Source organism: Amblyomma americanum, chromosome 3 (genome assembly GCF_052857255.1).
Source record: "Amblyomma americanum isolate KBUSLIRL-KWMA chromosome 3, ASM5285725v1, whole genome shotgun sequence".
Taxonomy (NCBI): domain Eukaryota; kingdom Metazoa; phylum Arthropoda; class Arachnida; order Ixodida; family Ixodidae; genus Amblyomma; species Amblyomma americanum.
This window is the reverse complement of record NC_135499.1, coordinates 60518734-60544643: the sequence shown is the minus strand read 5'-3', so window position 1 is coordinate 60544643 and position 25910 is coordinate 60518734. Positions and strand designations below refer to the sequence as shown.

At 48.5% G+C, this 25910-nt stretch overlaps 1 protein-coding gene across 1 annotated transcript in view; it reads right to left on the bottom strand.

The window, feature by feature from the left end:
* LOC144123751 (monocarboxylate transporter 13-like) overlaps window positions 1-25910 on the bottom strand; it is a 136572-nt gene that overhangs the window by 33785 nt on the left and 76877 nt on the right. Inside the window, exons 2-5 of the mRNA XM_077656515.1 lie at window positions 17997-18233; window positions 17153-17296; window positions 6123-6322; window positions 5019-5276 (exon numbers count right to left, since the gene is read on the bottom strand). Coding sequence (XP_077512641.1) covers window positions 5019-5276; window positions 6123-6322; window positions 17153-17296; window positions 17997-18231 — 837 coding nt within the window. The 5' untranslated portion in view covers window positions 18232-18233. The remainder of the gene's footprint in view (window positions 1-5018; window positions 5277-6122; window positions 6323-17152; window positions 17297-17996; window positions 18234-25910) is intronic.

Below are 25910 nucleotides of genomic sequence, written 5' to 3'. Positions count from 1 at the left end.
TTGTGGTCCGACTTGGCTTTACCAGCAGTAGCTTTTAGGGAACCTAGTCTAAGTTTGGCCGCGCACGGATGGATGGAAGATAGGAGCGTCCCCTTTTAAAGGGGGTGGTGGCAGTCGCTTTTTTTCTTTATTTTGACTTAACTGTGGTACAAATTGGCCTTAAAATTTGACATTTTCTTTAAATACGTTTTCGGCCCTACAGTTGTAGCCTTATGTCACCTCTCCGATTCTGAGCCACTAATCTGCCAATCGCTTTTTGTTGAATTCCAATGCTTATTTATTTACACGACCATTGTTATGTAGAAAAACAAGCCACCCTGTATGCGCAATGCTTTATGACCTCGACCGTACCACAAGCTTGGAAGAACGCCAACATTATCTTAATTCATACGAAAGGAGACGGCAAAGACTTGAAAAATTACAGGCCGATCAGCTAACTCTCCGTTGCCTATAAGGTATTTACTAAGGTAATCGCTAATAAAGTCGGGGCAACCTTAGACTTTAATCAACCCAATGGTCAAGCAGGCTTTCGTAAAGGATATTCCATAAAAGATCATATTCACACTGTTAATCAGGTGATAGAGAAATGCGCAGAGCATAACCAACCCCTATATATATATATATATATATATATATATATATATATATATATATATATATATATATATATATATATATATATATATATATATATATATATATATATATATATATATATATATATATCACCTTTATTGATTACGATAAAGAATTTGATTCAGTGGAAACCTCAGCAGTTATGCAGGCATTGCGGAATCAGGGTGTAGAGGAGCCTTATGTGAAAAATAGCACCTGCACAGCTACCAGAGTCCTCCATAAAGTCAGCAATATAATTCCAGTAAGGAAGGGCGTCAGGCAGGAGACACAATCTCGCCGATGCAATTCACCGCCTGATTACAGGATGTATTCCGGGGCCTAATTTGGGAACAGTTTGGGGTAAGATTTAACGGAGAATACCGAAATAATCTGCGATTCGCTGATGATATTGCCTTGCTGAGTCACTCAGGAGATGAACTGCAAAGCATGACCAATGAGTTAGACAGGCAGAGCAAAAGTTGGGTCTAAAAATTAAAATACAGAAAACCGAAGTAATGTTCAACAGTCTAGCAAGGGTAGAGCAGCTCACAATTTGTAGCGAGGTTCTGGAAGTGGTGAAAGAGTACGTCTACTTAGGGCAGGTAGTGACCGCTGATCCGGATCATGAGCGGGAAATAACTAGAAGAATAAGAATGGGGTAGAGTGCATATGGCAGGTTTTCTAGGATCATGAAAGTTTACCGATATCCCTCAAGAGAAAAATGTACCTGTATCTTACCAGCACTCACCTACGGGACAGAAACATGGAGGCTAACGAAAAGGGTTCAACTCAAGCTAAGGACAACTCAGTGAGCTGTGGAAAGAAAAATGATAGGTGTAACGTTAAGAGACCGGAAGCGGGCAAAGCGGGTGAGGGAAAAAAACTTTGGTTAATGACATCATAGTCGAAATCAAGAGGAATAATTGGGCTTGGCAGGACATGTACTGCAAAGGGAAGATAACCGCTGGTCCTTAAGGGTAACGGAGTGGATTCCAAGAGAAGGCAAGCGTAGCAGAGGGCGGCAGAAAGGTTAGTGGATGAGATTAAGAAGTTTGCAGGAATACGGTGGGCGTAGCTGACCATGTACAGGGTTAATTGGAGAGTAATGGAAGAGGCCTTTGCCCTGCAGTGGGTGTAGTCAGGCCGATGATGATTATGATGATGATGATGATGATGATGATGTTATCTCCAGCCCTACGGAGGAGCGAGACGACAGCGCCGCGCTCCTCCTTGCGGCGAAATTCTGCGGCATTGATCCGGCAAGACGCCGCTGAGGCACTTTTGACTACCCGCTTTCACATGCTGCGTGCGTTTGTTGCGCCCGTCTCCTCGCAGGCGCTAAGGGAGCGAACAGACGAGCCAAGACTACAGCGTACGCCGATGATGTTGACTGGTGGGCGGTTTTAGGGATGACTGCAGCGGCGCTGCGGTTGCCCAAAGGTGAAGAAGCGTACTGCTTATGTCGTGGGCTTTCCTCACATGACGCATTCTCTTACAGGGATGTGTAGACAATTGGAATTCTCTGTTTACAAACAGAAATGCACATGAATTATCGGTGCAGTAATGAAGGGTGCTACAGCAGTGAATAACAAAAAAACACAATACGAATGATCCGTGACCTGCGCCGGCAGGCCCTCTAATATATGCGTATTTACTCGGTTAGCGCCGTGTAATCTGGCAGCGCGTAGAAATGTGAAGCCGGAAATGGCGGACACCACTCCGCGTATAAACTCGTACACACGAGTTGTACAGTCGTGCACACGAGGTAGTAGTGCGGCTCTGCAGCTTACAGCCCATTCACTTTGTAGACTTTAATAGGGTGGATAGCTGAGCTAGTTGGTGCCGAGCAGATAAAATATTGGCGGTGGTTTAGCTCTGGTTAAACCTGGAGTGACGCGATAGCTACAGCTGGCCGAGTGGAACTTGGTCACGTGACCGACCACGTGACGAACCACATGATCAGCCACGGCGCCGCGCCGCCGGCACCTGCTCTGCACCACTTGATAAACCACGTGACAGCGTGGCGGCGCCGCCATAGGGTGGCGGCGCCGCCACGCTGAAGGCTCGAAATGCTACCGTACTGTAGCTATCGCTGCAAAACAACGACACAGAAGAAACAGGCAGACTATGTCGATACTGGACTATAGGAGCACCGTCCTCCTCTGTTTGCTCCTTTTATGTCTTCTTTTTTCTCTGATGCAACATTCTGCTTTTGTAGACCCCGGTGCGGTCACTTAATTGACGCGTATACCTCATCGAAGCGCAGCAGAGCTGTGGCCTGGCAGTGGTTTTGGATGTTGATGTCTCGAGGTTACACGTAGTGTGTGGGCAACGCCGTATTGAAGGGCTCCGGATTAACACATCTCCTCTAAGGCGAGGGTCCCGCGCATGCATGACCATTGGCCACCTTTAGCTCATTAGAAAGATGAATGTTTATGTTTCAACGGTATGCGTTGTTAATAGCAATACTGTTTGGTACCAGCGCAGTGAGCAAGAAACGTAGGGCTGAAAACAGTACTTCTGTTCGACTTGCCTGGTTGCAGGATGCGTTTGGGAATAACTATTGCACAAAAAATGGGCTTCTCCTGCAACATTTAAATGAAGTGTTCTTCTCGAAACGCTGAGACCAATTTCTGGCCCCAGTGGATAGTTATGCAGAAATCGCGCTGCATAAAGGCCTAAAATGCCAATGACGCATTTTCATGGCTCAAGAGGTTACCATTCAGTGGGCAAATTCGGCATATTTGTGGGACGGGCATATTTCGTTAAGCGTGCAAGATTTCTTTGAGCTGCACTTAAGTTAACCGCCATTGCAAAGACTTTGTCTCATGGTGGTCTGGTCTGGTGCAGTACTGGTATTGTCCTAATACGGAATGCGATCGCGGTGAGAAAAAGTAGCTGTTTAGAAGTCATCAGGTCATAAGATAAAAATGTTAATATCAGATTATATCTGAAAACCAGGCTAAGCAAGAAATAAAAAAGATAAATAAAAACAAGCAACAAGCGAACACTTGCCTCAGTTAGTAAACGGAACCAGGCCTCTCTCCACAAGAACGAGGCTGCAGTTTGCAAAGAAAGTGACCAAAGCAGAAATATAGGAGGAGCCAGACGGCCTCGGATCACGTCGTCCGCGTGATGATTGCAATGATGGAAGAACTGCTGAACCGTCGCGGAAGCCAGAATATTACACTTTTTTGGAGACACTTTTGTACGGTTTCAAGTTGAGAGTGGCATGTTACGGTTGCAAAGGTTGTCAGTGTCCTTACAAGGCGTGGAAAAAAACCTTTTGATAACAGTCTTTGAGCAGTAGACGAAGCTTGGCAAGGTGGTGGAGCTTGTCGGTCTGTAACCGCGTGTTTCAAGTAGTGGACCCGTGCCTCAATATGGGCAACTACGCATTTTTATCCAATGATTCCGTTGCCCTACTGCGCTCCTGATTTCCTCAATTTGTTAATTTTATGTTGTGACCAATAGTAACTCGTCCTCAATAGCCAGCTAGCTGTGGCATATATTTAAAAAATACTGACCATCGGCCAATACGGAATGTCAAAAAATGAAAATTTTTTTTTTTTTTTTCAGGCTGAAACCAAAACTCCAGCTTCGTACTTAGAGGGCATGCTCACTTCCCTGGTTTCCTACTTGCGAGCTCGCGCGGAGATCTGCTCTCTCGTTTCCACTAATTTACACGTGACTCGAGACACAGCAGAATTTGAGGGATAGTGTGTTCCTTATACGTCAGAAGATTTTTGTACTGTAATGCTGGGAACTTAGACCAGGTAGTTTAGAAAATTTCCAAAATTAGATTATGCGGAGATGTCAGTGAAGACGAGCGACTTAAGGTCGGAATGAGAGGTCACGCATCTCGGAGGCTAAAAAATATTACTGAAGGCAAGCGAAGCTTCTGTCCTGATGAGTGTCTGCATGAAGGGTGAGCACGTGTTTGAGGTGTTTCAGTGCTCGTGCCATACCTCCTTGTCCTAGGCGGCCCATTTACCGAGCGTCGTCCGGTTTACTCCTTGTGAACACGCCTTTTTCTCCTGTTTTTTCCCCCGTAAAATATGGCTAGCGTGTCTGACTTGCAACCCAATGGTGCAACCAAAGGGACAGAAATAGCACCTTTCTTTCTCTTTCTCTTTCTGTCTCTGTGTCTTCCTGTGTTTGTTGATTTGCGCCGTTCAACTTTATGATGAGCCAACTAGTCCAACAGCAAGTACTTCTGTTCTAATCACTTTTCATTGCACAGTTCCACGTGTGATGCCACGCTCCTGTCGAACAATCCTGGCTTTTCCGCCCACACCGGCGTCGACGCCACCTACGTCGGGTTCTCCGGTGAACGGGACCCTTAAAACGCTGTCGCGTTGGAAGCATCGTCATCAAGCTGCCGCGGACGGACATGCAGGCACCTGGAAGCTCTCGGGGCATCCCTCGTCGGGCACCATGGCCAGCTGGAGGGCCTCGGGCGAGGGCGACACGCCGGCGCTCATGGTAGGCGACAGGGCGCCGGCCGACAGGTCGTACACAGCCAGCGGCCGCGGCGCCGCGCGGCTGCGGCTCCCCGTGTACAGCTCGGACGGCTCGTACGAGTTGTCCACGCTGTCGCTATAGGTGGACTCGACGGGTTGGCCGGCCACGGGACGCATCAGAGCACCCGCCACCACGCCCTGAAGAGGGCGCAAGGGTTGTAAACGCTGCGGCCATCGCTTACAGGTTATGCTCACACGCCACATATGCGCGGCTGTTACCGGCGTATTGGGAATCATATCTATGTGATGGTTGTAGGGCGTAAGCCTTGCTCGCCCGATTGAGCGAAAACCTGTCTCTGTGTGTGTTACACTACACTTAAAAGATGGCGCCCTCATGCAACCTGGAAGGTGGCGGGTACATGAATGATTGGCTGCGCGAGGTTGCTCGGGACAACCTGGATCGCACAAATTCGTCCGGCGGCAGCACCTGCCATCCCATCCCTGGGTAGCGGAGAAGCGCTTAACCGCTGCACCACTGTGCGAGGAGTGGTATGAATAATAATAATAATAATAATAATAATAATAATAATAATAATAATAATAATAATAATAATAATTGGTTTCGGGGAAAAGAAATGGCGCAGTATCTGTATCGTATATCGTTGGACACCTGAACCGCGCCGTAAGCGATATGATAAAGGAGGGAGTGAACGAAGAAAGGAAGAAAGAGGTGCCGTAGTGGAGGGCTCCGGAATAATTTCGACCACCTGGGGATCTTTAACGTATGATGACTCCCAGTGAAGCAATTAATGTTAAGTAGCCAATAAAAGCAGAGATTTTAACTTCTGCCCTAAATTATGAAGAGCTGTAACAGCAGGAATCAGAAAAGAAGGCAGAATCTTCCGATCTTCTGCGTTCAAAGCCACTTCAACGCCTTTCCTTTTCTGGCGGGCTGACAGTGATTGCACGAACGATCTTTGTGTGTCTCCCAGCGCCTGCGCGTTCAAGCGGCTCGACATCGGCAGAGCGTCGCATGCAGTATACCTGCAGGCTGAGCCCCGAACAGATGATGAGCGTTCCCTTCCAGCCGTAGAAGCGCACCAGCGCCTGCACCAGGGGCGCCATGAGGAAGGTGCCCACGCCCGAGCCGCATACGGTGATGCCCGTGGCCAACGAGCGGCGCCGGTCGAAGTACGACGTGACGCACACGATGGCCGGCAGCAGGGTGAAGCCGAAGCCCGTGCCTGCGCAACGGGAAGCGTGTATGTCCTGATCGCAGCTAGTGGCCACAGGATTCAGAGCCGCCATCACACCATATACCTAGGAGATCCATGACGCGGTGCAAAGGAATATAAAGGGTGTTTCACCTAGGATGTTCTTCGATTTTTAAAAATAGCCCTTCAGAGTTAGAAAAAAACGCTATTTTCGGCATATATTCTGTAGTATTCGCAGTGGGGTAGAGCATCAGTATACATCTAAGACGTGCTAACTGGGATGCTGGTTAACCAAGTTTGAACAGTTAACTTTTTAGCTACTACTGTTAGTCCCCTTATTTAGACATGCGTGTAGCCCACCGTAAGTAATATCCATATAAGTTTTTAGAATTTCGAAACCGCAGTTACCGTCACTGCTGCGGCCCAACAAATTCTGCTGCATCCTGCCAAAAATACATGCGCTTTCGAGAAGCTTAAAGGCAAAGCTATCCCGCCTCTCAAAGGATAAGCGGACTAACAGCAATAGTTAAAAAGTCAACTATTCAATATTGGTTGACCAGCGTACTTGCACGCCTTAGTCGAATGCTCTAGTCGAAGGAAATGGCGCAGTATCTGTCTCATATATCGGCGGACACCTGAACCACGCCGTAAGGGAAGGGATAAAAGTTGGAGTGAAAGAAGAATGGAAGAGAAGGGTGCCGTAGTGGAGGGCTCCGGAATAATTTCGACCACCTGGGGATCTTTAACGTGCACCGACATCGCACAGCACACGGGCGCCTTAGCGTTTTGCCTCCATAAAAACGCAGCCGCCGCGGTCGGATTCGAACCCGAGAACTCCGGATCAGTAGCCGAGCGCCCTAACCACCGAGCCACCGCGGCGGGTAAAAAAAATGGGATAATTGGTTTTTGGTGAAAGGAAATGGCGCAGTAACTGTCTCCCATATCTCGGTGAACACCTGAACCACGCCGTAAGGGAAGGGATAAAGGAGGGAGAGAAATAAGAGAGAAAAGGGGGCCATAGATGAGGGCTTCAGAACAATTTCGACCACCCGGGGATCTTTACCGTGCACTGACATCGCGCAGCACACAGGCGCCTTTTGCGTTTCGCCCCCCCGTTTTGGGCGCTGCGAGCGCGCGAAGCGACCAGATGAGCGCCGTATCGTCTCCTGTTATTTGCCCCAGGAACCGCGGAACTTTTCGTGTGACCCCACCGAAACCGTCACTATCACCTCCCCAACATCGAGAGGAACCTGCTGGTCCTGGTCCTGAGAAGGTAGGCCCGAAACTGGCTGTTCTATGACAATTTTTCATCATTGCCACGCCGCGGAACGCTATGGCGACCACTACTCAACGCGGCTACGATCCCACTGCACTGGCGTGGGCTGAAATCGACATTCAACAACCCGAAGACAGGTCTCCACCCATTGAAGATGAAGGACTCTTTACGCTGATTTCCATGCGTAAGAGGACCCAGCGTTCCAAGACATCCAAGGACGGTACCACGATGGGGTCGCTCAAGCAAACACAGGCAGCCGGGCTCAACGGCCGCCTCTTCTCCGGCAGCGATCGCGCTGCGCTGCCGCTGGATAACAAGGCTGCTTTATGGCACCCGAAAGAGACGCCAAAAATGAGCTCAGAAGATATAATCGTGGTTATCAAGCCAAGGCAAACCAAGAACCTCAAGGAAATTTTCCAGCACGGCGAGTTGGGAGCGGCTAATGCCCAGTACGTGGGAGGAGACGCTGGCGCCGCGCTCAGCATATGGCCAGTCTGGACCCAGAACCTCGTCGTTTGTGGGACCCAACACATTGAAGCAGCCAATAAGCTGACTAAAGACTTGGACCTCAAGACCGGAGCGGACTCCCATCCATTTCGGGGCCACGTAAAGCTTAATGGTGAGGTGTGCCGAGGTGTGATCAGGGTGCGGGCTGATTAGACGATGGCTTCCCTCAAGAACAAGGTGAAGTGGCGCGAAGGTGAGATGGCCTTTGTGCGCAAACTGGGAAAATCAAATATAGCGGTGCTCACCTTTGTGGGCCGCAAGGTGCCACGCTACGTGCACTACAATTGTGAATGCACGCTTGTGCGAGAATACAAACGGACGATCCCTGCATGCTTCCGCTGCGGGACCATCGGTCACCGGGTTGACAACTGCCCACACCCGGACATCGGAAGATGCGGATTTTGCGGGCAACATGTGGGCGCCTCCGAGCAGGGTCTTAACGAACATGACTGTACCCCATGCTGGATGATCTGCGGGCAAGCCCACCTGACTGGCTCCGCTGACTGCAAGGGCAAGTTTCGGCGTCTCCAGCGATCGAGACCGCTAGCCCAGCAGCACCAAGGGGAGCAACCAAACAAGTCAAGCAACTCCCCTGGGAACAAGACGGGCAAGTCCGGCCAAGCGGCTGGGAAACAAGGCAGCAGGAAACAACCACCTCCCGCTTCCAAAAAAGCGAAATTCGGGACCGGTGACAAGCCGGGGATTTTCCCCCCCTTGGCAACAGCCCAACTTCAACATCAAAGGTAAGCAGCCGGGCGGGCGTCGTATCTATTTCCTCTCCCTCCCCTTCCCCCCTCGAACTTGAGCTGAGAAAAGAGCTAGCGTTTCTCAAAAACCAGAACGCGCAGTTAGAATCCAAATTGAACGCACTAAAAAACGCTAGGGCAGAGCCACCTCCATCGGACACAATGGAGGACGCTGATGATTCGGCGTCTGAGTGATCGAGCGTCGCTCCGTTGTCAGGTGCTCCGCTCACTGCAAATCTGGAAAGCCGCATGACGGCTATTGAGCAAAATGTGGCTGATCACATGACCCAACTGCCAGCGATTATTACACAAGTCATCCAAACACAAATGCAGCAGCTGGTAACAACCATTACTCAGCAACTGACTGTGTCCATTACGCAGCAAGTCACACAAAACGTTAAAGCCTGGATACAGGTTAACCCAAAATTGATTAGGCGGGCAGGACCCGAAAGGGAACTAGGCCGTCCATCCAAAATTTTCCGCGAAACTATTGAGGAAGAAAATCAAGATAACCCCCTCGCTACCATGCAGGTCACCAGCGCAGTGGGTGGGGGGAGCCAGCCAGCCTCTAGCCTTCATCATGGCTCAGGGCACTAAGAGGACACCTCGTAAAATAAAACAGGAACCTTTGGGCATAATACAATGGAAATGTAGAGGATTTCGCGACCGCGCGAAACGAGCACACCTACGCCTTGAAACATTGAACTTTCATGCCGCCATTGTCGCGCTTCAAGAACCTGGGGCATCGGCCAAAATTTCTGGATACAACACTTTTCAGCGGGACCTATACACCTGTATTCTAGTACATAAGTCGTACACAGCACAGGAGGTAGACCTCGACATAGAGATAACATACTCTTACACTATGGTCACCGTGTTACCTCTGCGACGCTCTGACCTCCCCCCTTCCCCCCCCTCCCCCCCCCCCCCCTGTACACATATTGAACATATACTGTCCGCCCAAGCTCAAATATATTACTTTCTCAGATATCTTCAGCCGGGCACTGAAGCTAGCGGGTCGGGACCCATTTTTGATTGTGGGAGATTTCAATGCCCCCAGCCAATTATGGGGCTACAAAAAGGGGGAGGCGCGAGGTAGAAAGCTAGCGGAGCTTATCACTACGCTAGGCATCACCCTCCAGACCGACCCAGCGCATCCCACACGAATGGGAAACTCTGTGACTCGGGACACGTGTCCTGATCTCACACTTTCCAAACACATCCAATACGTGGAATGGAACAACACGGAAGAGACACTAGGCAGTGACCACTGCATTATTAACACACTTATTCACACGCGGCCCCTCAAAAAGCCCCTCACACAAGCTCGACTCCCAGACTGGCAGGCTTTCAGAAAGTCCCTGCCCTCAGCCAACCTGATTAAAGATGGATACGATCAGTGGGCCCAAACACTTTTGACAACACTCAAGCAACACGAAACACAGATACAGACCACGGAAGTCTGCCCGGCAGTGGACAACTATCTATTACATATCTGGGAAGCCCGCCGCAGCCTAACCAAACGTTGGAAAACACAGAAACATAACAGAATACTTAAGAAGCGCATCCTAGATCTCACTCACAAAGCAGCTCAGTATGCCTCGCAGCTTGCTGACGCCGACTGGATAGATCGCTGTAATACGGCTGCCAGACAGATGTCCGGCAAGAACACTTGGAGGCTTTTCCGCAGCCTTATAGACCCCGCGCAGACCCGGGGCGAAACACAGCGCCAATTACAACGAGCACTCCATAATTTCAAGGGCAGCGAAACACAACTTGCAGAGACGCTCAGGGACAAGTATCTCTGCTGCAAACAGGACCCTCGCGGTCAGGAGTATCTTTACGCAGGCAAATATAATCCTGAGTTGGACCAACCGTTCCAATTATTTGATCTCAAGGCAGCCCTGACCAAAATGAGGAGAGGCACTGCACCTGGACGGGACAAGGTCACAGTTAAACTGCTGACCAATCTCCCTGACCAGGCGTATGGGGCCCTTCTGAAATACATCAACACTATATGGAAGGGCGAGAACCCGCTCCCCCTTGATTGGAAAACAGCCCTAGTAAACTTCATCCCCAAGGTGGGAAAGGAAATCAACACAGACAACTTGAGGCCTATCTCGCTCACCTCGTGTGTGGGCAAGCTGATGGAAACCATGGTGCGGGATAGGCTCTCCGAATACTTGGAGCAACGAAACACATTTCCAGACACTATGTTCGGCTTTCGCCCACATAAGTCGGCACAGGACGTACTCCTCCAGCTCAACAGATACATAATACAACCTGTCGAACACCCACACAATGACAAGGTCGTCCTGGCCTTGGACTTGAAAGGAACCTTCGACAACATCAAACACAGCGTCATACTGACACACCTCAATGAAACCAACTGTGGCCGCAACACTTTCATCTATATCAAAGACTTCCTGACCGATCGAGCCGCACTAATTAGAATCCAAGAGGAAGAATTTGGTCCGTATCAAATGGGTACGCGGGGGGCACCACAAGGCGCGGTGCTATCCCCCCCTACTCTTTAATTTGGCGATGTTCCATCTCCCAGACAAGTTGAACGGTATCGAAGGCATACGGCATGCGCTGTATGCCGATGATATCACGATCTGGGCCACAGAGGGAAACTTAGGGCGCATGGAGGAATGCCTGCAAACAGCCGCTCACGTAGTGGATCGCTACGCAGGGCACTGTGGTCTCCAATGCGCACCCAACAAGTCTGAATTTGTGCACCTTAGGGCATCCCATAAGGACACTACCCAAATACATCTCTCATTAACAAGTGGCCCCATACACGAGGCCAAAGAGATTCGCATACTCGGGCTCTTCATCCATAACCAAAGAAGAGTAGACACAACATTGCACAAACTCCGCAAAGTTGGAGACCAAGTAGGCCGTATGGTCCGTCGCGTCTCCAACAAGAGAGGGGGTTTGCGAAGTAGGGATGCCGTGCGGCTGGCCCATGCTTTCGTAATGAGCCGAATCCTCTATTCGGTCCCTTATCTACCCTTGCGGAAACACGACGAAGGAAAAGTTTAGGTATTACTCCGAAAAATGATGAAGAGGGCACTTGACCTTCCTGTGTCCACCTCCAATGCGAGACTTCTTGCATTGGGAGTGGTGAACACTTTTCAGGAACTCAAGGAAGCCCATCTCACAAATCAATACACGAGGCTAGCCCAAACGAAGTCGGGTCGGCACTTGCTAGCCCGCCTTCACATCCAACATGATTTTCACATTCAGGAGCGGGTCCGAGTGCCCGAACTCTGGAGACGCGCCATCAGAGTTCGACCCCTCCCCACTAAGATGGACAAGGAGGATCATAGTGGTCGTCGTCAGGCTAGGGCGGAAGCCTTAGCGCACCACTATGGCAACAAACATGGTGTCTTTTGCGTAGATGTAGCTGGGCCTACCCACGGGGGGTGGTACACGGCCGCGGTCATACATCAAGAAATACAGATGGGTGGGCTTTCCTTTCGAGCCCGAGGCACAACACAAGCTGAAGAGGTTGCCATCGCCCTAGCTGCTTCCGATTCAAAATCAAAACACATAATAACAGACTCGCGTTCGGCATGTCGCAATTATGAGGCTGGCTGGATAAATCCACTAGCTGAACGAATACTAAGGAACTGCAGACGGGATACCGATCCTACACTCCGCTGCCTGGTTTGGACTCCGGGCCATCAGGGCTTAGCAGCAAACGAAGCTGCAGAGGCGGCGGCCCGAGCACTCATTCACCGGGCGTTCCCATTGGCTCCTGAGCACCTGGAACCTGAAGGTAGCTACTTAATCTCCTTCAAAGCTATCACATCCTATTATAAGGATAGGCATCGCCTCTACCCGGCCCCTGCAAAGGGACTGGGGAAAGCAAACGAACATGTTCTACTCCGATTATTCACGAACACAATGCTGTGCCCGGCAGTACTAAAGCACTTCGATCCCGCGTTCACTGGCAGGTGCAAACACTGTGGGGAGGCTACCACATGGTTTGGGCTTGCCAGCGCAACTAAGCTCTCTCCCCCCACCCCAACCCTACCAGAGAGGAATGGGAGGCGGCCCTGCTTGGCTGTTCGGACCTTCAGTCCCAAAAGACTTTGGTCAAGAGGGCTAAGCTGGCGGCTTCTACCAATGGGATCCCGGAATAAGGACTCCACCCATTGCGGGGCTCTTTAAAGAGCCTCACCTCTTTCATTAAATAAAGGCTTTTCACCACCACCACCCACGTTTTTACCTTTTCTCTGGCGCAAATAAGCCACAACGGCAACTCTATGACGTCCACTTCTGCCACAAGAACAGTCACTGGGATCGCGTCACCAGGTGTAGGACGTTATCCAACTCGCCCGGGGAGTGAAAAACCAGCGTAACGTGACCATGTATAGGGCAAATTCACGAGAGCGCCCGCTTTCTCCTCGCAGCAATGGCATTCTGAATAGCCAAAGGGTCGAAGCAAACGTTTTCTGTGAAGACACAGGGCGCCAACGCCGTTTAGATTACAGTCTTTTGCAAGTTGTGGCCGTCAGAAGCGCCACGTACAAGCTGTGAAGATGGCTGGTTGCATTACCTGATAATTAAAAACACGCAACTTCTACATTCACAAGAGGTACATGCGCCCGAGAGAAGCATGAAATGTTTCTCTTAATTTCTTTGCGGTAGCTAATTTAGCTACACAACATGTGTCTGCACTGGTGATCTTCGAGATTTCGCTTTTTACCGTTACAGTTTCCGAGTCCACAGGCGTAATTCATAACTGGTGGTAAGCGAGTCTTCATGGGCAGCACCTTTTTCAACGTCGCTTCTAAACAGTACAGATGATATAAACAAACGAGCGAACAGACAAGGGCGCAGAACACAAAGACCAAAAATTATGAGAAAATATATGGGGAACATTAAATTGCTGATTACTTGTAACAATGCGATCGGATACAGCCTCGTTGTGCTCTCTTATGCACCGTCACATACCACATATTACATTTTGAGACATTGCACACGTTTCAGTGTATCTCCCTCCCTTAGACAGCCATGCATATGTTGGTCGATGTTGCGATTCCCGACCGATGGCTGACGCAAAGTGCGATTAACACTTCTGTGCTAGATTGCACGCAGATTCGGAAAGAATTGGTCACGCACTTGTGCGACATTTTGGGTATGCGCAGTCTTTTATCAGAAACCGCGTCATCGGGCAAGATTGTCTGTCGTCTTTCAGGGTGTATAAGGTTAGCAAAGTATTTGATCTAAGACGCTTAGAAACTCCACGTCAAACGAATTTTATTTCCTTTTCAATTTCCATTCCATTTCTGTTCTTTAATTTCGCAACATGACAGGTGTGACACCGGTCAATAGACACCAGCTTTCAGCTGTAACGAGGCTCTCATGATATCACATAAAAAGAAAGGCACTTGAGTAACACAGGCTGTTGGGCAGTTCGCCAAACACTTCAAAGAAAACATTGCTCTTAAAACGGACAAGAGACGTAGACGAGCGCACACTTGCAACTGAAAGAAAACGGAGTTCAACAGTGTAACGGAATAGCACATCTGCAACGTTATCGGTACACAACATGTGAAAAAAAGTAGATTAGCTCATCTAATCCAGGATATACAAAGCGAAAGATGTCGGCGTTCACTGTGTTCATTGGCGTTGGCGTTGACAATGTTCTAGACGGCCATGGCTGAGGAAAGGAAAGGCGCATAACTGGCTCCCTGGATATGCGGACGCCTCATTCGTGTTTTGGCACATGTGGCGATGGTGAGAGCGAGATGTGGCCAGAATGCATTAGCGCTGCATGCCACCTCCCAGGGTGGTAGGGAGGGCGCGCTGCCTATCCAGTGCGCGGAACGCAATCAAAGCAGGCTTTTGCAGTTGAACACCAAGCTACGTATATGGAAGAGAGATTGAGGCCTCCACTGAGCCACGGAGCCGGTTTGCGCCTTTACTTCCGTGAAAATAAACGTCCCTTGCAAAGTTGTCAACGCCAAAGAACTATATGAACGCCGTCGGTTCACTTGTTTTGTTTGGTTTTTGAGGAAAGGAAATGGAACAGTAACCGTCTCACATATCTCGGTGGACACCCGGACCGCGCCGTGAAGGAAGGGATAAAGGAGGGACGGAAAGAAGAAAGAGAGCGGGGGAACACCTGTGGTTCAGTGCTACTAGTGGCACATGTGCAGTAGTCACTAGGGAGCGAGAGAGAAAGAGAAAGAGTCGGCGGCGGCCAACTGCGCCGTGCGTGGCATCACTCGTGCTCCGACATGCGCCGGCTCGCGCGAAGCGCGGTATTGACTAGCGTAGTGAAGCTTTTCGCTTCAAAAACGCAGAGACTGCGTAATTACCAAAACCAAATCAACAGCGAAGCACCTCTGAAGATGGCCATCAGACAACGTCGCTGAGTATAAAAATAGAGCAACCAAACAACGAAACCAAAGTTCGCGCTCGCCTGTCTGTTCTCTCTGCTCTGTTTAGTTTGCGCAGTTTTCCGCGAAAAGTAAACGAAGGAACTCCAGATTATGTTCCTAACGGACTTTTATTACCTTTTACGATATATTTGCGAAGCACAGCTTCAAACGCTCCTATAAATTCGCTCTTGACGGCAGCAGCACCAATGCAGTATGGCGAGTGAATGCTGAAGCTTCTGACATGCATTTAGAAAAAAATCGCAGAGTGCTCCGTCCAGTCCAAATGCACCCCCTCTCCTACCCCCTCATTTGGAGCCTCGTGTCTGGTTCTCCTGAGCAGTCGCATGACACTCTTTGGGCATTCACGGTGTTCGCTTAATTTTTAGGGCGCTGCGCCAAAGTGCAGTATTTGCCGAAAGTAGCCAGGCTGCGTGGTCTCTTCCTCACTTGTAAATTGAAACTGTTATGCCAGCCCTCAAGCTCTGAATCCCTGTATGGTAAGGAGAACCCTTGTCCTCACCTTCCGAGAACATTTTGTTCTTTAGGGACGCCGTAAGGGCTCTATTATTCGAATGAGGAGCAAACCATGCAGCCTGGTTATTTTGGGTAAAGGCTGTACATTGCTGGACGAGTTGGTGACTGAACAATATGAAGGAACACAGCCCTTATGTCCATTTTTAAGAGCGTTAGCTCTTACTCATCACGTTTCGAGATTTCGTGGGGTCTGCTACCGACCGTGATCACAGCGCCGTCTGTGGCAGCAACTACTCATAACGTTTCGAGATTTCGTGAGGTCTCCTACCGATGGATGGCTGGATAAGGCTGAACCCTTGCTGAACCACCCTGAAATCAAAGCGCCATCTATGGCTGCAACTAGAAAACAGCGCATCTCGCTTTGAGACTTGTAGCGCCATCCACAATAGCATTGTACGAACCACCACCTGCCTCGTGTCAGTTATGACGTCATAGTCAAATATGGTGGACAGAGGTGGAACTATGTGAGTATGACGTCACGGGACGAAATGACGGCATAGTTTCGGTTTCTCGAATTCAAAATGACGGCTGGTTGTACCCTCTCATCTCTTTCTCCCCCCCCCCCTCCCCCCTCACTAAAAAAAATCATAAAACGGGTAGGAAAACTTTTCCGTTACGGGACCGCTACACATGCATGCTTTCGCTCCGATATATATATATACTCCGACAACAACGGGCACCCATCCGGGGACAGTTGCATACCGAATTTGATAGGCAAATAAAACCCTATTGTTTGTGGTGCAGAAATAAAACAACAATTAAATAATAGGTAAACATTCCATACACGCAATTTCTAATTGAAGTGTTACCATATCGCACCGCAAGCTGAATTTTAGGCCCGCCTTGACCTCCCCCGCCCCCCCCCCCCCCCCCTCAAACGAAGCAAATTTCGTTTGGGAAGTATCTTGAGGGGTGCAATTCGACAATGGGTAGACGTGCATCGTCATTCCTCTGGTAGCGCTAGGTGGCGATTGTTCCGCTAGGAGGCGTGCGTGCACGCGTTGCCGAGCAGGGCGGCAATCCACTCCGTTTCAAAGGGTATTCCGTTTGTCGAGACTAGCGGCGCGTTCTTCGCTTTTTTCACCTAGTAAACCAAACAGCTAACGCTCGTTACTTCAGCGTGTTCCAGACGGTGGCGGCTTTCTTTTTTTTTTTTCAGCTGTGCTCCTTCATAATGAAGGGGAGCTGTGCGTGGCTTTCTACGCAGGAAAATGCTTCGCCAGGGACAAATGCAGATGACAATAACTTGAAACATCCCTCATTCCTACACGCTTGGTCGTAGCAGGTGGTGAAACACGCGACGTTTTATTTCTTCCTCTCCGTTATGACCACTCACATAAGACCCAAGCACTGCCACAAGTACGACCGAATATGTAGGATGCATGGAGTTAAATACCTGTGATAAATCCGAGGGTGAAGTAGAGGAACTTGATGTTGCTTGCGTAGATGCTGACAAAGAGTCCAAAGGAGGACATTAGCGAGCCCAGGATGGCAATGGGCCGGCAGCCATAGCGGATGGTCAGCCCGCTGGCCACAGGACCTGCGTGAAGTGGGTGTCCGTTAGAAGACGGGTCACTCAATTCTACACGACTGCAGCTAGCAACGACACGTAATGCAAGGTGATGTGTGTCAAAAGAAAATTAGTAGCACCCACAGGACCTGCCGAATAATACACACTTTTGATTCTGTAATATTGGGACAGGTCAATAAAATCAGCAACAACACCGCGTGTCCAATAACTTATTACGATGCGTTCTAGAATTCTAGCGCTATTAAATGCAGACGTCCAAGCGCTTCTGAAAACGCGTTCGGGGCGATGGATCATCCAATAATCAAGCCGCACTAAAGATTATGGACATAGATTCGGCGGCTGCTGCAGCCGTTTCGACGATGCGAACAGGAAATGGCGGATAGCACTGCCTATCGGAGGTGCCAGACTTGTAGGGAACCCGCCGCACTGGCGCAGTGGCTAAAGCCTGTTCCTCTGAGCCCCCATTCGCTGTCTTGAATACCGGCAATGAAAGCCACGTTTCAATGGATGCAAAGGCACGTGTGTTGTGTGCGATTTCAGTGCTCGGTAAAAAGTTCAAGACGGCTGAGATTATCCGAAGCCACCACTAAGACGTCCCGTGCAGTTTGGGGACGTTAAACCGCACATACCATGCCACAGTAAGTTTCTGAAGGGCGAGGATATCGGACCTTCCGAATTCAAAAATTGAGAAGAGGCTGATGCCACTCACTGGAGATGAGGTAGCAGCCGAAGGTGATGGAGGAGATCAAAGAGGTGGCGGCGTGGCCCTCGCCGAAGTACACGAGGAACTCGTCGAATAAGATGCCCGACGAGTAGACGATGCCGTCTATGACCAGGTGGCAGATGAAGCCGGCCAGCACCGCCATCCAGCCCCAGCCGCCGTCTGGGGGTGCTGGGGCCGCCTCCACCAGCAGCGTCCGCTGCACCATGCTAGTGGTGTCCATGGCTGCAGATAAAACGTCCACAGGGAGCTTCGCGCGGGCTTATGCTGCAGCCTCGGCCAGAGGTGGCGCACTACGTCTTGATCGCCTAGTGGCTGAGGATGGCTGCTCAGGAAAATAGAAGGATCAGCAAGTTGTTAATCATGATTATGCTGTAGGACACGAACTTCACGAAGACACAGCAGCAACAGAAAGACAGGACAGCCGCCACATAAGCGCGGTGCGCTCGCAGGCGGCCTCGAAAACACTGCTCATTGCAGAACAGCAAATGACCACAAGAGGAATAAGAGTGAAATAAAGTGCGAAATAAGAAAAACAACCACTTTAATTTGCTACGCAAGGTGGCACTAGCCACCACCCCAGTTCAAATGGGACGTCAAAAAGAAATATTTAATGCAGCCAAACTGCTGCTCAGTATTGTTTCGGCTTGCCTGATGTCTACCTTTGTTCGAAGTTACCTCCGCGAGGATGAACAGGGTCCGGAGAACGTACAGACTCTCCGATTATTTTTTTATGAGTTGCACTGGTCCCGGACTGAGGCCTAATGTTCTGGATTACTGATTCACTCTCCAAAAGTAAAGGCTTTTGCGTATCGACAGGAGCGCTGAGCTCTGATGTGGCTTCTCACCAAACTTATTTTTGAATGTGCCTACTGATGTCCACTCCGCTTTTATGCGGCGTCTGAGCTCCGACAGGTTGAGGCCAGCGCGGAGACTAGATGCCGAATGATATCTTCAAGGAAAAAAGTCACTGCAGCCACCAAGAAAAATTTTAGACTAGTCAACTTCAACCCTACGAAACAAAACTCGCTGCACTCAAACTGCTTGTAGAGATGAACCTGGAATCTTTGGGAAAGGCTGTAAAGGCAGCAGAGACAGGATGACTAAAAATTATTTTCAGAAAAAACGCATAAACCTGCACGCCAACGGCGTGTCATTGTGCCTGAAAGGGATACGTGGAAGAATGTTTTCAGTGACTGCATGTGACGCCAACTTGACAGAATAGTTGGCGGTGACCCTTCCCGCGTCCGAAGCTCAAAAGAAGTGGTGCAGGTCCTTAAAGAAGGCAAGTTTTCAGCCACCAGTAGTTCTTCTATTTACGTAGAGGACTTATTTTACTCTGTGCCGCATGACAGTTTGTTAGGAAGACTATGGCGAAAGTAGGTTTCAAAATGCCGCTGCTGTTACATTGAGAAAATTCTCGACCGGTTAGTGTCTTAGTTGAATTGTACTGGTATTTGCTTCCGGCTAGAATTTTACTTACAAAACTCGGGAATTTCATAGGCTCGCCAGTCACACTGGCTCTATATGAAATCTTCCTGGCGCCACTTGATTGGCGGGCGCCTTAAAGCCAGTTTGAAGCACACAGGAATAGCACGTATTTTGAGATGCGTCGTTGTCTAGCTTATTCTTCTTGATATGCCCGCGCAGTGTGACCCAGGTACACTTGTAACACTGCTTTTCTTGGTTTACTGAGGTGTCGGAAGCTCACCCATGAGCGTGAAGATTATCGACTCCAGTTTCTTGATCTATTTTTCAGATACAGACTTGTGTTGGGTTTATCAGCCGCGCTCAGAGAAGTCTCCTGTAATATCAAATATCAAACCGTGTACACACAATGCCCTGCCAATATTGTGTATGAGAAACCTTTGACTTACAGCAAAGTTTACGTGGGGAAAACGGGAAAATGATTCAATGAACCCGCACGTAAGGACAACGTGACTCTGACGAGCAGCTCTGGAGGAAACCTACTGTTACATTGCAGCCGTTGCAAAAGCTACCTTCCCGAGTTTCATGAAACTAGCTCTCTAGACAAGGCTCAGGAGAAAACCGGGAGAGAAGAATTGAAGTCTTTTTCATTGACCAAGAAAACGAGAAGAGCGTCAGCACGCCTTCTATGCACCTTTTGTAAAAATGAACTTTTTTGGTGTGGTTACATCTAGCTTCTTACCTCTGTCACTGCTCCTTGCTCTAGTTATGCCTTTAGATTTGTAATGCGCTTCTTACTTTGTTTTGCCTCCCCATACGCGGTTTTTATTCCCTTGTCACCTGTTTATTTTCACTGTAATCTTTTATGCACCTCTATTTTTTAATGTTGTTATTCATATTTCACCTCATGTGCATGTGCTTTTTTACCAAGTTTTATAAAACCTCGGCACGTGTTGATACAATCCCCTTACCTGCATGTTTTAGTTTTGCATAAACATGCACTTTTGCCCTTTTGTTGTTTGCTTGGCTTTGTTCACGCTCTCTCATGCAGTCTTCATCTGTGTATCACCGGTTATATAAGCGCACCTGGGTTCATTTGTCTTGTATTGAAGCTGAAAATTGCTCTTCTCTCCTGTCGTCTCCTTTTTACTGTGAATGTCATTTTAGCGCACTGCATTTCTGAAAGGAGACTTGATGCGACAAACCAAGGTAGTGTTGCTGATAGGCTCATGATTTTCACTTAAATAGTCCTGCCATATTAACAGGCCGACTGCTGAGAGCTAAGCTTATCTAGTATCCCGATGAGCGGTTGTAGGGTACTGAGCACAACTCAAAGACTACGTGCACAAGTTTAGACGTTGTTCGTATAGCGAAATAAGCATGGCAGTTATGACAGACCTGCAATTACGGCGCATCGAACAGTATCTCACAATACTTGAGCCAGCCGTCTAGGTTTAAACGCGAGCGGATTTCTTTAGTTCTGTGTTTTATTGCGTATTCAGCTGTTACAGAGTGAATGCGCGCTGCACATCGGTACACTTAGCTCTGCGACCATTAAGAAGATTCTGGGCCAGCACCGAGCCAGTGCCGCTACGCCTAGGGGTATAACAAGTTCTCTTCTGCTGCCACGCGGTCACTCTCTTCCTTTCTTACGTCACGGATGATGTCAACGCTTAATAATCAAAGCCATGCGCCACGCGGTGGCAGCCAAGGGAACTAGAGGCGCTAGTCCCGATTACCTGTTAACGAGCGCGCAGGGTGAACGCCTTCTACAACGTTTCCTACCATCCCTGTATTCAGGCATGGCTGGCTGTTCGAGAGATCGGAAGAGTAGGCTAATTGAGAGCAAGGATGATGCCAAAGGAGTTTTCTTGCTCTATCCATAAAAAAAAAAATGTGAGCGTTTTTTTTTTTGTGAAACCGTATCGAACGTATATCGGCAAGGATGAACTAGTGGACCGGTGGTTGTAGTGGACTGCTCGGAATGTCATTGAAGCACAGCAGCTAGGTAAACAAACACCGGGCAACCTCGTAACTGAATCTGTTATTGGTGTGAAGTTATTGCAGTGAAGTAGGCCTCAACCAGTGTAGTAAAGCGGACTAAGTCCACGCCGGGAATTTCCACTAAGTGTTGCAGATCTCAGCTGCTAGTTGACCAGTACGTTGTTCTGACCCAGTGCACAGTGAGTGGAATCAAGTGCATGTGCAAGCTGCCTTCGTGTTTCTGGCTGTTGGCCGTTAGGCTCACACGTCCACTTGCTTCCGCTTCTTCGCAGCGTTTTGCACTAGGTCATAGCAATGTTATTCTACTATCGCGGCTGCAAGGCGCAAAGATTTCTCATGCAAAGGCAAAAGGCTACCAGCGCAACCTATTACCATATTGCCTACTTTGATGCCTTCGTTATTTTCATGCAACCAGTCTCTGCGAGGCAAGTTGACCATGAAACATCGGGCGCCGTCAAACGACCGAGAGTGCAGGGCGAGATTACAAGGGTAGTAGAAACATGAAATGCTGTCGTCTACATTCGTAAGCACATCTGCCTGACTGACCAATAAAGTTTTCGCCATTTGTCGACAGCAGCGTATAGACTATTAGACTACCAGTTTAGCACATGCTGCCGACTTTTTCCAATGCTTTCTATAAGCTGCCACGGTGTCTGCATATGAAGGGGTATGGACACCAATCTTTTTTTTGCGTGTTTTCTTTTTTACGTGATGCGTTATACGTAAGTATACGTAGATTATGTTGTGGTATTCGCTAATGACGGGTAAATATTATATAATTGAATGTCTTCATGATGCTGTTTAGAGTTAAACCGAACAATGTTGGGACGTGTAGTTTGTGTTTAGGTCACGAGAGGCTTGAAAAAAAAAATGGCAGTATATCTTCTGATACTCGTCGTCCTTCCAGCTCTTGAAGCAGGCTGGCTTAAGAGTTGTAATGAATTAAAACTGCGTATCATCGATTACATCCCAGTTGTTTTCATGCCTCACGCGACCTAAACTACACGTCACAGCCATCGTTCGGCTGACGAAACCGATGCCGAAAGAACACCAAGAAGAAATCCAATTATAAATTATTACTTCGCGACGACACATGTAATCAAATGTATAAGGCGTCATTTGAAGAAAACATGCAAATAAAATTAATTGACCATAGTCTAATAAGCGCTATTAGATTGTCAGCGGAACGCTCATCCCAGGGCGCACACCAATTCTTCCTAGGTTTCTCAACGCTGTATGTTTGCGAGGCAATGCTACCGTCTTCTGTTCTTGCTTTACTCTTTAACAATTCATTTTATTTTTCATTTGACCGTGACGTTAGTGTGGCGAAAGCAACAGCAGGCCGGGAGACAAACGGCTAATCACAGATACAGCCGGTCCGGCCGCGGCGGCGCTGCGTGGATTCACACGCACCACGCTGCGGCAGTTCGGCGCACGAACGACGCCCAGTTTCTTGGCCGGCACTAAATTAGCAGGGATGAGCTTGTCAGGCCTGTCAAAGGCGTCGTCGAGCTCAGTGACTCGCGGACGCCGGCGCCAAGTGCGACAGGGACTCGAGAGGCGTTTATGCCAGCAGCAGGTGGCATCGTGGGCATGTTTGCGTCGCAAACAGCGTGGCGTCTGCACTAACACCCCAAGGAAGCGGGAGTAGCCGCGAATTACACAGGACCAGATGGAATGGAAAGGAAATGGATCGTTGCAGAATACGGCCCCTGGGCGGCAAGTTAACGCCTTCAGCCCTTGTATCTCGTCAAATGTATCATGACACGACGGGGCGATCCACTTGCTTTGCTAAAACTTGCCTCGCACGCATTTGCGTAGGGCGTAAGAATGATGTTAATCTATGTCGATGGAGAACTAGACAACTGGAGAAAAACTAAAAAAAAACTAAAGAAGTAGATTACTGGCTCCAGCCTTAAAGCACTAATCCATGTGCTTGCTTGTTTTATCTGCGCTGAAGGATTTAGTAGTGCGCATTGAGCAGAGCAATTGGATGTGAATTAAGTGTTCTATATATCACCTGCAGTTCATGCTGACTACGCTCAATTGGCACGCTGGGCCCCAATGGCAAGACAGTGACTCGGGAACTTTTGGGGCATTTTTTTTTTCCATAAGGAGAGGCCTCATTCGTACAGCACTAGTGAGCGGTTTGCTGGGCGGCAAGGTTTGCCAGTGCTTGATGGAGGCCCTAGTTAGGCCTACACTAAACACTGCGCAAGAAAACGGTACTCCGGCGCGCAGATCCAGCAGAAGCAGGAAGAAGGCTCTAACCTGAGTGCTTGAAGAACTCTGAAAGAGAGCTAGTTTCCGCCTCAGACGTGCTTGGAGCTCGCCGTGGCCAACAGAAAGCTCGCACCCGGGACGACGAACAGCTCGGACACGACCGTCCCACGGAGGCAGCGCAGAACGTGGGCCAGGGCGCGTGCGCATCCAACCCCACGGGCCGTCATCGTCTTCTTTGTCCGGCCGGATGGTCAGTCATGTTCATGTATATCGGCAACGAGATGTTATGACTTTAATCTGGGACGCCAGAACGGAGGCGTTAGACATACTTTGTTGCTTTGTTCTGGCTTCGGTACAGGATTTAGCAGTTTCGAGTTTGTTTTTGCCGGTTTATCGATGTCTGTGAGAAGCCTTTCTCTGAAAAGGGACCGAATTTATCTGCTGCTATGGCCTCATATATTGTGAGTGCATTATAGGCCGTTCTAAAGAAAGCTGGGTGTTTTCGGTGCACCCGCCAGAGAAAAAGGAAGAAAGGGCATTTCTGCTTAAAAAAAAGGTAATTTGTACCATCTGCAACGCTCCGTCAGATGCTCATATTGCGCCTCTCTTCAAACGCCTCAAATCACTGACACTACACTATATATTGAACATCCGGCAGTTGCTGCACACTAAACAAATGAATCCATCGAAATGGTGCTTCCAGAGGGACACATGCCCGTTTTAATTCCCATGCTCCCGACATTTATTCCCTCACTGAGAAATAAAATCAGTTTTATTCAATCTATTCCCGTCGCCAATTGAGGTGCATATGCGTAGCATGAATCGATTTTATTTCCATCTTGGAGCGGTATTTTATTCGTCATTTTGGGAAAAACTCCCTTTTGGAGGTCAGGGCCCGCTTTGACTAAAGCCTGATTAGACCCGATTCAGGTAGGCGCATTTATTTTCTAACGCAATTCGCATCGAAGGGAATTGTTGTGTAATGACAATAATCAGGTGTTACCCGGGAATATTTAATCTTGTTACGCTTGATTGCCATTTGAATGAGTTTTGAAGACTGATTCAAATATATTGTTGACCGCAATGGGGAAATAGCGCGTAACTACTGCGGGGGATTGGCCAAGACACAGGCGGCGACCGACAGATCTATGCTCAAAAATGTAGTAATAAAAAAAAGAATGATAGAGCAATGCAGATTGGGAGATTTACATTAAGTACAAATCAGTTGCTATGAGATGGGCGACTGAAATTGGGAAGAGGGCTATACGTGCAGAGTTTTGGATGCTGTACCCAAGGATAGGAGCAGGCAAAGAAAGAACAACTCCCGCAAACAAACTCAGAACGAGTTGTTGAAATCAGGCTGAACCGAATAGAATCGTTTCCTCCTGTATGCTATCATTCGAGATAAACCTGGTCGCATCTTGCGCCACAAAGTGATATAGCCGTGCGCCGGCAACATTGAGCATGAACAACATTGCCAAGCTTTGCGGCATTAATCAACACAAATTTATTTCTGCCTTGAAAAGGTACATACAGCGGAGGCGCAGAAAAAGCCGTAAGATACAGCTTGACAATGCCGCAGCCCCCTTTCGCTTTGCAGCGGCTTGACAGCAAGGCTTATAAAACAAAGGCAATTGGTTAACGTATTAACAGATATACAATAATGAAACTACAAAATAAAGTGAAACAGCATATACAATATTGAGTCGACATTCACACTCGACAAACACAGACCGATAACAAAGAAAAAGAATAAAAATATTCTACATGTCAACGTACATAGCACGCAAAGATTTTTTTGACGAACTAGAGGTCAAAATTATTATATTCATATGTATTTAAGAGGGAAGGAAGAGTGAATTGCTGGCGTTCTCTACCTGAATTGATTCGAGGAGTCGGCACTACCCAAGTCTCCGCTTACCTTGTCGTGTAACTGGCTTCTCGAGCATGTAATTCAGCAAGGTTAAGTATGTAGTTTAGATTCTTACGTGTTTCAAGTTTAAACCGGATTCTTAGACGATATATATACAAGTTGTGAATTTTTACCCCACCACTTTCTAAAAACAGATCTGCGCTTGGAGTGTCCCAGAGGACATTGTAAATAAGACGAAGAAACTTTTTCTGTAGAATATAGATACGTTGAAGAGAGCTATCCGTGGCGGTATTCCACACTAAGTGGCAGTTTTTGAAATAGGAGTAGAAAAAGGCATTATAGAGGAGTAGCTTTATTTTTCTTGGAATAACATA